Source organism: Neodiprion fabricii, chromosome 6 (assembly GCF_021155785.1).
Source record: "Neodiprion fabricii isolate iyNeoFabr1 chromosome 6, iyNeoFabr1.1, whole genome shotgun sequence".
NCBI lineage: Eukaryota > Metazoa > Arthropoda > Insecta > Hymenoptera > Diprionidae > Neodiprion > Neodiprion fabricii.
In genome coordinates, this window is record NC_060244.1 from 16,109,229 (window position 1) to 16,122,184 (window position 12,956).

At 36.5% G+C, this 12,956-nt stretch overlaps 1 protein-coding gene across 2 annotated transcripts; it reads left to right on the plus strand.

Moving 5' to 3' along the window:
• Positions 1-955: 955 nt before the first annotated feature.
• Positions 956-5,720, plus strand: LOC124184774 (methyl-CpG-binding domain protein 3). 2 transcript variants are annotated; one of them, XM_046574851.1, is made up of 5 exons: positions 956-1,199; positions 1,347-1,488; positions 3,320-3,373; positions 4,897-5,142; positions 5,254-5,720. In XM_046574851.1, the coding sequence occupies exons 1-5, from the start codon at positions 1,069-1,071 to the stop codon at positions 5,350-5,352; spliced, it is 672 nt and encodes a 223-aa protein (XP_046430807.1). In that variant the 5' UTR covers positions 956-1,068; the 3' UTR covers positions 5,353-5,720. The 2 variants fall into 2 exon arrangements, with proteins under 2 accessions (XP_046430807.1, XP_046430808.1); XM_046574852.1 differs by lacking the exon at positions 3,320-3,373 and having other exon boundaries at positions 959-1,199; positions 5,254-5,718.
• Positions 5,721-12,956: the final 7,236 nt, after the last annotated feature.

Here is a 12,956-nt window from a genome sequence, read left to right on the forward strand (position 1 = left end):
TTTTTATCTAAAAATCATGATTGACAGTCCTCTATAAAGTAACAAGAAAAAATTTTTTTTTATCAACAATTAGATTGTTTATTAACTTATCAATTTGTTATAAAGAAATTTTTAACTTTGTTGTATATTTTTATCAAACTTCTAAAAATTACAAAAACAACCATATATAACAAAGTATAGAAAAAAAATTTTTTCAATTTTTTATTGTAATTTTAAAAAACACGGGCTACAAAAGTTGCAGCGGCTGCTTCATTTGTCTACTGAGAAACTAATATAACTCTTAAATTATTACAGATACGAAAATGAATATTCAAGTCGATTTTATAAAGAATTAAACGATATTTTAAATTAGTTATTAAAAAAATTTGTAGTTATTGTTAATCTGTTGTTACGCGCATTTGGTTATAAAAACTGATGTTTTTTCGATGTTTTTGGAACTTTTATGACTTCTAACTTTTAAAATAATGCAGATACAGTTATAGACCTTCAAGGAAATTCTGTTAAGTAATAAAATATATTAACGTTGCAGTTGTTTATTAATAAATAATGTCATTTTTCAATGAATTTATGCCGTTTTTCTCTGAATATAACCATGTTGTTATTTTTTCCGTCCTTCCAAGTTCACCATCTTTGCTCAGTTTACTCCGTTGTTTGCGATTTTTTATGCAGGTACTAGACCTTTTCGTCGAATTTTACAACCAAAAACCTCGACAAACGCCAATCGCGCAACTTTGCCGCATAACGCGTAGTCATTGAACTCTAGTCCATATAGAGTTCACTCCGTATAGTTAATGTAGTATACTTTCTTGCCACCAGGTGCTGATTTTCGAGGCGATCGGCACTTCGCGGTAGTCGAAATTTCCACGTGGATCCGGTCGAAACGGTATTCCTCCTCGTAAGCGCATTGAAATTATTGGACGGTGCTGCCGCGTCGGCGCGAGCGGTTGGCGAGGGAAGTTCGCGGCCGCATCTGTAAATCGAAATGGTGGCGGAGTGTTGACGTAGGTGCAACGCGACGAGGGACTCAATAACACACTACGTTAGAAAGATATCGAAGTGGCTGACAAGATGAATATGTCAGTAGAGAAAAAAAAATACCCGTCGGCACTGCCAACGAATTGGCCGATCAGAGACGAACAATCGAGGAAAGCTGCGAGTCAATTATCCTCAACGGGCAAAGTTGACGTTTACTACTACAGGTAAGAACAAACCGACCCCCCCCCCCTATTTTCTAAGTATTGTTTCCGATTAGATGATATCAAAACTAGGCTATTTTATCTGATTCCTTGAGATTTTTGTTTTCGACTTACTGCACGTGAGGTAACGCTGTTATTTTTCGATTACAGTCGTGGCGTGAGGAACGACGCGTCCCTTGTACCTCCGATCAGGCAAACTGCGTCGATTTTCAAACAGCCAGTAACTATATACAAAACACAGGAGGGAAAAGTGAAAGACGTCAAACATGGTAATCAAGACAAACCAAAACAGGTACGCAAATTCAAGACTCATTTTGTTAATATGATACAAAGTGGGTACCGGGACACTGTATTGTTGTTGCCGAATATTTTCAATTTTCACTTGAGGATGTAGTAGGTGTAGTTGTCATGAAAGAGAATTGCGAAATGAAGGTTAAAAAGGTGTACCTGATATTGATCGAGTTCAATTCCATTTAAACAATATCTTCTTGAAAGAAAAAAGTTTGCCACAAGATCGTCAACTTGGTGTAAAACAACCCGGTGATCCGCGTCTTGAGAGACGTGTCACACTTTTGTAGAATATATTCGAATTCCACAAGTGTATTCGTCCTCCAATTCTAAATCGTCGTTGACTTTGTGAATGAATTTTCCACAAATCATTTTAAATAAATTTGTTAATCAAACTCTCCAGTTCACAAAGAAAAATGTCTGTAACGTCATACATTCAAAATAATCCATAAAAAGAGAATTTACCTATGAATAAAACAGAATTGTACTTCTAATTAGTAATTGTACAATCTTTGTGCTCTCGGTATTTGAATAGTAGCGGAATATAGAATTTGTGAATTGTACTTTTGTACAATGTGAATTTCGAAAATATTATTTCATTCAAATTCAACTCTAATTGCAGCTTCTAAATAGTTTTATCGTCATTCCTTTGTGTTAACCCTTTTGCATCCAAAACAAAAAAATATTTTTCCCCATTTTTTGGTACCACCTCGGGTGTAGCAGCTGAGCAAAGTTACCCCTCAAATTTCTTAAATAATTAATGGCTCGCTGTATGAAAATGTGATATATTAAGAAAACTATTTTCATTGAAATTTCACTCGGTTGGACTTACATTATACATGAATAATTCGTTCAACATTTAATAACCAGTCATGTTAACTATGAAAATAAACTTACTATGCGAATATTATAAAACTTGAATGCATTCGTCTCTTATTTTTTTGTCAGTCAAGTTAATAATTCGCAAAAAATTGTGGCTGTGAAAAATAATTGAAGTAGGTAATTGAAACACATGCAGTTTGGTTGCACATATTAATGGTACAATGTATTGAACAATTAGTGAATACAACTACTCTTTTCGAGGCACTTCAGTTTGTTAATATATAGCACGATCATTTTAATCACGTCGCGCCGAACATTTGTCCTGGAATCTAATGAATGTTTTTTTTTATTGAAATATAGTCGTTGTAACAAAATCCTTCTCTTGGTGAGTGCAAAGTGAACTGCATCATTCATTCATGTAACACACATATTTATACTGATACGTGTAACAATGGATTTTAGCCGATATAAAAGAAAATTTTTGTTCGTTTTTAGACCGATTAATCCGATATAATAAAAAAGAATCTATGCAAGATTTTCTTTTTTCATCTAACTGTTTGAATAAAAACAAAACTACATATTAAGAACATAATAGCGATTACGTAGCTGTTATGAACAAACACCAAACTAAATTGGAAAATGAAAATACGTTTGGTTTTTCGCGTGATACTCGATGTTTTATACATACGTAAATAACTGACTATCTTTTCGTACAATTTATTGATGATTGTGATTGTTCAGATAGCTGGATCAATATAAGACCGCTCGAAGTAAGCGTACAAATAATTTACAAACGGCGACAATAGCCCAACGTCAGTTTTACGTATTACATGCATAATTGAACTACCTCGTGAGTTTTTTGTAATGATTCTAGACAAACATCAGCATTATTTTTACACGCGTTAGAATGTGTGTGGATGCATCGACCTATATGTGTAGTATTCATTATAGAATATAGTTTAAATCTTGATATGTATGATACCAACCATCGTATGTACCATTCATTCGTTTAGGAAGGGGCCGAAAAGTCTGAAGGCAAACATGGCTCTCAAGACAAACCTAAGCAGGTAATTCACTTGGCACGAATCATCATCATGACGTTAATAAATTAAAATGACGTACAAATTTATTACAATGTATTCTGTTTGTTGCGAGATATCTGGGCGAGATGTTCGATAGGAAGTTCAAACAAAATTTAACGTAGGGTAAATCCGCCTGTATTTATGTAAGCCAAGGTACATGTTACCGATCGACATTTGTCAATTTTTTACAAATTTCTCACTCTCTCCATCAGTTACCACGAAACAAATATGGATCGGTAAAATGTACACCGAATTTTATAATTGCATGCAGATTTATCCTTCTTATACCAAAATGCCCATGGAACATCTCACCGAAATAACTTGATATATATATCATATACATATATATACGGGATTTTCGTGCTCAACTAGAACAGTTTTCTCGTTGTTTACATTTGTTACAGTTTGTCAGATTTGCATATCACTGAAAATAATCCTGGAACTTTTTCATCAAATTTCAAAACTTGTCCGTTCTGATTTTTTTTTTCATAAATTGTTATACCATATGAAGATCAAATATATCGCATGAAAATAGTGTACACGTATACGAAAAGAACGCTGTTTCAAAGGGTTTTTCAACGGAATTCTGGCCGCAAAAACCGAACTGAACTGTTGGTAAAAAATTTGCAGAATAATTAATTTACGTTGATATTTGAGTTCTCAAAAAGGTTTGATGTATTACCCAGAATTTTTGATGAAATAGATAAAGCTCACAGACAAATTACAAAATGTTCAACTTTGATAATTTTGGAATAATAGAGTGAACGCTAATCCGGTGAAAGAATATTTCTTAAACAATTCTCCATGAAAACAATGGAACTAGTATTGTGGCTGATTTTCCAATGTAGAACATCACCATTAATTAGAATTTTTTTCGTACTGCATTTTACTTTTCATCCAGTATTGCAGTTTTCCAGGTCTATGCATATACTATTTAGGAAAAAATGTATCTGCGAAATAATTGAGTTTAAACAACTAGAGGAGGCTTTCGTCATTACGACATAATGAAATTTAGCAGCTTATAAACAAAAATTGCTAGATAATTCACCGAAAAAATTTGCCTAGTCGAGAAAGAAAATCCCGTACAAAATTTCCCTTCGTTTAGTTATACTGTATCTATCGTTCGTAATTGAAGTATCGGACGAACGTTAAGGCATGCTTGTTCATAAACATAGTAAAACGGTATATGTATAGTTTTCATAATTTCATAACGCTATTCATATAATATGCCGAATAGACTTACAATTATGAGTGGTAATCAGTGTATAAAATATTTCATAAGTACAGAAATAGACAAATTAAAAATTGTATAAGATTGGAAGTAAAAAAAAAAAAGAACTTTCGGTCATTCTAAACTGTAATGCGCTATAACTTATCAGCTAACGTTGCGGACTTTGGTGTACATATAATGTAATATTTACGGCATCGATTTATTTTATTTTATGCATCGAGCGTGAAATGCCGTTCACGTTAATCCGGGTATACATAATAAATCCTTAACGTTACAGCTCTTCTGGGAGAAGCGGCTCGAAGGTTTGCGGGCCTGCGACCCGGATGGTTACGAGTTCGACGGGATGGACTTACCAAAGACTCTGAAGCCGGTCGGCCCCTACGTAACCGAGGAGACTTTACTTCAAAGTGTTGCCACAGCCCTCCACGTGTCTTCCCAACCCGTAACAGGCCAAACTGGCTCGAAAACCGCTTTAGAAAAAAATCCTGGTGTTTTTCTCAACCCGGAACAGCCCCTCGTTCAGGTATTCCTTGTTTTTGATACCTGCCTCAATTTACGAATCTCGATTTCGAGTAATAATAACACTAGTGGTGGTATTTATGGCTTGATAATTGGGATATGTATTTTTTTTTAGGCAGTAGCCATTGCCGACGATGACATCAAACGACAAGAAGATCGCGTTACTGTAGCGAGGAAAAAGCTACAGGATGCTCTCAGGGGCATAGCTACTTGAACGGCTATAACGTAGCACATTGGAGGATACTGCAAACTGATTATTTATAGGACAACTGTGAAATATTTTTCGTCCGTCTTTCGTTTTTTCTCTACTTTCTTATTATTATAAATAATTAATAAATAATAAAATAATGAATAATTATTAATAAATATATTTAAACATCATATAAAATTGGAACGCTTATACATGTCCCGACCTTCCTTGAAATCAAGGACTGGAAAACGATTTCGACAAAATTCTGTCTTCGTTACAGTTATCTAGTTTCGTTATTAAAGTGGGTATGTTCGATTTTTTCTTCTTTCTTCCAAGTGTCTTCATAATTGTTTTCGTTTTTTACCGGACTTAAGGAAAAAAGAAAACACAAATTAATATAATAAAAAAATAAAATAAAAGTGCAATTGAAATCACCCGATACATATTTTATTCACAAATCTAGTCTTATCAGTGTTTACGCACAGCAGAAAATAGTTTTACAATTAAGTTTCGCCGAAGAAAGCAAACGAACAGATAATTATTCACCACTCCTAATCACCGTTATTATATTTCATTTTGCAGCAAACATCTTAAAATGTTTCTCGGAAAATGAGGGTTAAGTTAAAACTGGTTCTCACCTCGACTACAATACACTAAAGTGTTCCCATACCCGTACACCCGTAATTTGGCGAAATTCTGAAGCGGACGGGGAGAAGGAAGCTGGCGTTTATCGAAAATTGTTCCAAAAGGACAGACCTAAGGTATACACAACGGCAAGAGGAACTAAAAGAGAATCAATAATAAAGAATCGAACAAACACATCATACCGTGCACGTCGTACAGGGTGATTCAATTTCAAAGGGACGAATAGAATGAGTTGAAATGGTTCGCTCGTGCACACATTTCCTTTGAAGTAAACAAACTGTACTCAGAGAAATGTTTTCAAATATATAGAAGTATGTTTTATACAAAAAACATGCTTGCATTCAAATTTTTGCCGTCCAATACCGCAGGTAATATGCGAATTTGGCTTAAGTTATAGAAAACATGTTCGTCAAACATATGACAGATAATTTGAAACACAGACTAAATCGATATGGCCATTGTCTACGACGTGCGATTCTATCTTGCCTGTACCGTTATGCTCGGCAATTGGTAGTTATTCAGCGCTCGTGCACTCCTAATTACATTACAGTAGAAACAATTTGATGGTCATTTTACTTTCAACGTGATCCGAAGAACTCAATGTAATTTAAAATCCTCGTCGTCCACGCGCCATGTCTTGTGTTGAAAATGTGGTTTTTATCCTATGATTTATAGATACACTTTTTGAGAATCCAATTTACCGATTCAGCATAGCGGATTCGTTTACTATCTTGTGAAATTTTGAATTTATCAAAATTGCATGCATTTCTGCGGATGCGTCTTGCTAATTCAGCGTACATATGATATATTTATTCTGAATCAGTCTGTACATAAAACGCTTGAACGGTCTGAGGCCTCGCAATTTGCATGATACCGTAAAATCAGAGCAATACACCCCGGAGCTATACTTCGCGTTTTTGAGTGTTAGGAATTTCTTCCGAAAATGCAATAAATGAGTGAGATAAACAGTTGTGAAAAAAAGTTCTTCGTAACAAGTGATTGATTTCTCATTTGTTCAATTCAACGAATTATAAGCTTTCGTATTTTGTTCGTATCAAGCTTTATCGAATTTGGTAAATTTTTTTCAGTCAATACGGTTGTTATTTCATTTATGAAAATACTATTCTTGACCAACTAACTTATGCAATTACGGTCCATTTTATATACTGAAATTCTTTTTCCACAACCTGAATAAATTATTATTCAATCGTTATCAATATTTCATTGACAAGGAAGAAGTGTATTTCGGTATTTACTTGTTAGTAGTCATAGTACCTAATATTTATTTAGTTTGTCAAACAATAAGTGTTCGATTAAACCAGACCACGATGCGTTAATTCGAATAAATTTGTTACTTTCAAGTGATTCTGCCTCAAATCAAACAAACCTTATTTCGGTCAGAATGAGGTGTATACAAACTGAATTACGTTAATCGAGTAAACGAAAAACTTAACTTAGACTTATTGTTAGGTCCTTACGCATACCCAGTTTTCTCCCAGTGTTCGAGGACCCTGACCAAGGACGTCGCTTAAGTTTTCGCGGGGGTGCAGGTCGGTTTCAAGATTTTCAGGACGATTAACGCGACGAAGGGCAGACGACCTTTCTCGATCGAGATCTGTTACGTCATTGAGGTCAGTGTTACAAACGCGTATCCAACTGGAAGTCAGACCACGTAACTCGCACGCGTGCTTTCCCTCGCGAGCGGTACACATCAGCATCCGATGCAGCTTGCGCCGATCCTGGCTGGTGTAGGTAAGCGGGTAGCATCTGGCGCTGAGAAAGTTCATGCTGTATGTATACATACCCAACAACTTATACCGAGACTCATCATTCATTCAACGACTCGCGGTGTAAAACCACCTTCGCCGCGAACTGTAGTTTTATTTTTCACATCTTTCGAGTAAGTAGTTGCGTAATACAACGGAAATACGACGTAAAAATACAATTTTTTTTACAAATCAATTACTTTACTATGTATGTACCATCAAATGTGATAATAAAATATTTTGTCGTTAATATATACTCTGCTCTTTTACTTTTCGTCGTCTATGGTAGTATAAGTATGGTCGAAAATCACTTATTTCAATTTTAATGAATCCTTATATTTTCGAACCTATAGTATCCGAAAAACACAAACTCCCGCGATGATCTTGGAAATGGCTGGATGAAAAAATTTGATATTCACATGACTTCACATTCAAATTATAAAGATGAAAAAATTGCTATTTCCTGTTCTCCTCGGCCGTGTGTTTCTGTGTGAAAAAATACATGATACTAGAAAAACGCCGATATAGCTGATACAATGTTTATAGAAAACTTGATACAAATTGCTATAAAACCGATAAAATGATGCAACAAGCAATTTTACAAAAAAATTGAGGAACCATTTTATGAAAATAAGAAAATCTTAACGACACAAGATCTTTATCGTACTTGATCGTACTTTCAGTAATGGAATTGGTTTTGTGAGGTGATGAAAAGTACAGCAAAGCATACTATTTTTACGGTTTATTTATTACGATCTTCAACAGGATAGTAATTCAATTCAAACAATCTCATGTATTAAATACAGTGGCGCATTTAATTCAATCAGACGTTAAATTTACATTATTATTATAGCTATTTAGTCCTATCTTATGAATATTAACTCTTATACAGTTCGACCTCTCAATAGTTCGAGACAACAATGAAACGAGAAGAGTTTTTCCACGTATCGGTGTTCCCCTACTATGTACACTAATACTCATTAATGCCTTGGGCTTCCGGTTAACTTGTTTTCGGTGCGCAACAAAATGCGAGTCCGATTCTGTACGAATTATGTGACAATGACTGGCGATGCAGCCGACGTAAGATATTGGGAGTCATTGTCACGTAATTCGAATTTCAGTACGAGTTTGGGCTCCAACTGTTCGTAACACTTCAAGGTATTAGTTGAAATTCAAAAAAATGAATAAGATGGAAATTTCTGGGTGGTTAGACCCTTCGATAGTCCCGATCGCTCTTACGATTCGAAATACGAGTGAAAAAATGTTTCCGTTGACGGAACTATTGAGAAGTATGTATACGAAATTCGGTCTCGCGTTTAATCCTCTAAGTAGTGGAGGAAACAGTTCGAGCATAAAACTGGGGGAAGTTGAACTATTGAGAGGTCGAACTGGACTTGCTTCCGATTGAAGGATCGAAAAATATATTCCTGTAATTGAATCGCGACTTTTTTTTAGTAACAGCATTTCCTGGTGTTAGTATCACAGAAAACGAAAAAGTTTTTTTATCGCACATGCATGAAAAGTGAGTCGTTGCGTAGCAGCTTAGCAGGACAAAGATAGCCGATTTCATCCCAGTGTCGTGAAGATAGGTTCGCGCAAGCGCAGGATACAATTCCATCACTTTCCTCCCGAAGGAGAAGAAATTCTCCTTTTCATTCCATTCTCAAAAAAACTCACGTTCGGCAAAACTACCTCACAAAGCCCCACCACTGTTTATTCCCTTGTTATAAAAACTATAGTGTGTGATTAGGGCTTTGAGCGTACATGCTCTAAGGATTAGGGCCGCAAGTTGACGATCGCAACTCGTCTGATCGCAGCCCTCGCTTCGCTCAGGCGCAAACTTCACGCTCCACGCAATCGCCAACTTTCGTCTCTTGTCACACAACATACTGCTGAACATTTTTTTCTTTTGGTATTGCAAGTATAATTGTACAACATGTGGTATTTTTACGTTTATGGGGAGTAGGCTCTGATAATAATGAAAATAAATGTCATTTTACTCGGTCGGTAAGTACTGACTACAGCGCTCTCTTATAAGCTTGACGATTCCGAAACTGCGGGTACTTTATACCTGTAGTACTTAGCAATACAAGTACTAACATGTGAGATTTACTTTGTTTCAGCAACATTCGGAATTACAAAAGTTTGAAAATTTGCTGCGAGTAAACACAGACCTCGAAATTTCGAGAGTCTGTCCCGTCGAAACTATGCTGCTGAATGACGGAATATTAATATACAGTCTTTGCATTAGAGAGTCCTTCATAAGTGTGTAACGGATCAACTAATCTCTTAAACGAAACGCTTCGGTCTATCGATATCTTATTAAACGTTAACCTCTCTTCGTCGCCGTGTACGTCGACGGTGAACCGTGCTCGTCATTAGCAGAGCGATCTAGGCGAAACACGCTCTGGCAATGAGTCAGACTTACAATGACCAGTAAACTTGCAGAACGTTCGTTTCGCTCACCTCGCCTCCTTTTAATTGGGTATTTTGGGGGTGAGGATTTATATGCCGCACTCTGCTTTCTCGCATTGTTCCACGAAGCAGGACGATTATTGTCGCATGCATTAACGACGTTGTCTTACAATATTGTATTTACATACAATCTATGAAGTGAGTCACCGAACCTTCTTGTTTATTGCAGCCTATTGAAATCCTTTTCGATGTGGTTTAAAGCCATATAAGTTATTACGAACAAACTTCTACGAGTCTGTAAGCCAAGTTTTATTGATGTAAATTTCATTATATCGCCTATTTCTTTGTTACAGCTATGAGTCATTTTGAACGAATGTTCTACGAAATTATAAGCCAGATTGTACTGCTACATCTATTATCATATCGCATATTTCTTTGTTAATTGTCTCTTATTGTTGTTCTTTCGTCTGTGTCCAATTTTTAATTTACGCTCTTTCATTTCGGCCAAATTGTATACTGAACTGTTTCGCAACATAAGTATCTACCTGGTCTGTAATAATGTAATATTAATGTATTGTTCGCACATATATGAATATCTCGGATCCCATGGAAATAACAAATCTTACACGCGCTCGCGTTTTCTATCGATTACTCCACCTCGGAGAGCTCTAATCGACAACAAACTCTAAATTATTTTTCGCAATTAACTATATAACTATCATTATAGAATATATCCTGTCACAATAGTAAAAAAAACTAACATTACAAGTCAACAAAGAGAAATCAGCCATTTCTAAAATATCACAGTTTCGATCCGGTTGAATCGAACTAAAATCTCCCATACATACACACATGCACATATACATATATCAGTCGACTAAAAATATTGAAGTGGAGCTCTTTTCGACAAACTGAAAATTATTTAAAAAACAAAATCCCATTTGGCATCACAACATTACTTACCTATTGAAAATCGACGGGATGTACCAAAAGTATCACCACACGGTGCAGCGGTGGCTTGCACTGCTCACACCGTCCGAAATTTCTAGTTATGGTTAGTATTCAATCCTTGGCTATTTTTATTACATACCATAAATGAAAAATATAGTTCTGCGTACAAAATGATGACGAGTTTTGTAGCTATAACGAGAAAGTCTAATATATTATCCTTATTATTCTCTTCGATACTGGCTCTTCGTGCTGTATTTTCTTGTAGTAACTAGTGCTATAACTCGATGTCGGTGCGAGAATAAATTGTTATTAATGCCTTATTTGTAACTAACGAAACGCAATTACCCGATACAAATATATCCGACGTCGCGATTACCAGAAAATGTAGTATTCCTTAAAAAATTCACTAAGTAGTTACTTGTTTCGCATGGTCTCGTAATTACAGTAATATTTAAATCGTTATCGCGCAAACGATACCTATTTTACGAGAATTTTCTACAGTGCAAGCTGTACAAAAATAAAATTATCCTTGAAAAAAACGGACGGCAGTAAAAAGTGCCGAAAGTCAGCGTTGAACTCACCTTGTGGAGGAATTACCGATTTCTGTCAGCCGGAGTAGATGCGAAGTCGGTATTCGGAGAGCTGCGAAGACACGGGCAAGATCCGAGGGCTTTGGGCTCGCTCGAATCCCCGGTTCGTCAGTCATATGTTCGGTAAATTACGAGCTGCGTTTTAAAGTAGGACATGAGCCCCGGGGGCCTACAGGGGCGGCAGCAGGATTTTGGGGAAGGGCTCCTTTATTAAGGGAAACAGCTGTTCGCCGGGCCGATCGCCGATGAAAAAAGAGGCTGCCACCTGGCGTACCTGGGTTCGACGCCGCGTACCTGAACCACGATCCTCGATCCCCACGCTGTATACCTGGACGAGTTCTGGGTCCCGAAGGTACGCCGGGGTCTTTTGTCCGACAATCCCGATCCGCACACAACACCGTGCAATGCGAGATACGCCGCACACACGTCCAACCCTCAACCCAACCACCTATGCCTGGTATGCGAGTGTGCGTTTGGGCCTCGGAAGAGGGAGATGCGATAGTTATACACTTCGTTCCGGCGACAACAAAGGTTTGTCGTGTGCCGCGAACAGTTTTTCGGATGCGGGGAATTATTCTTATACGATATCGATGCGTGCTATACTGCGAACGTGTGCGATGAAATACCCGCAAAATACATCCGGCAGGACACGGGATGTATGATGGATTCGGGAATATCTGGGAAACCGAGAAATCTTATTGGGAAAAGGGTAGTTTACTCAGATATTTCTTTTTCTTTTTTTTTTTTCTCTTCTTACATTTTCAGTATCATTCTGCACGACTCGAGAGATTAGTTATATTTTTTTAATTCAAAACACTTTTGTATGAGATAATCTAAATAGTATATTTCACCGTCACTGACGAATACAGTAAAATGAAAATATTGTTTCCAGATTTTCGCATAAACTCTGCAGGAGTTACAGCCTTGTCGCGGATATAGCAAAGAATATGTCGAGATCGTTCGGAACAAATATTTATTTTATTAGAAATTTTTTGATCTCGGAGAAATATTCCGAACTTAGGACGCTGATGTATTCCTGGAACGTGTAGGTATGGAACCTTCAAGAGAAAAGGAAATGTATCCTATCCCGACACACGGTATAATTAATTTTTGGTAGTTCAGAATATTCGAATTTTCACCTGACTCCTACTCGCGAGGAACACGAAAATTGATATATTCCAGAACATTCCAAATTTCACGCGTTCTTCCGATACTTCGTCTATAAAACTGTCCGAAATGTTTGAGTAGGCTTTTTTTTCTC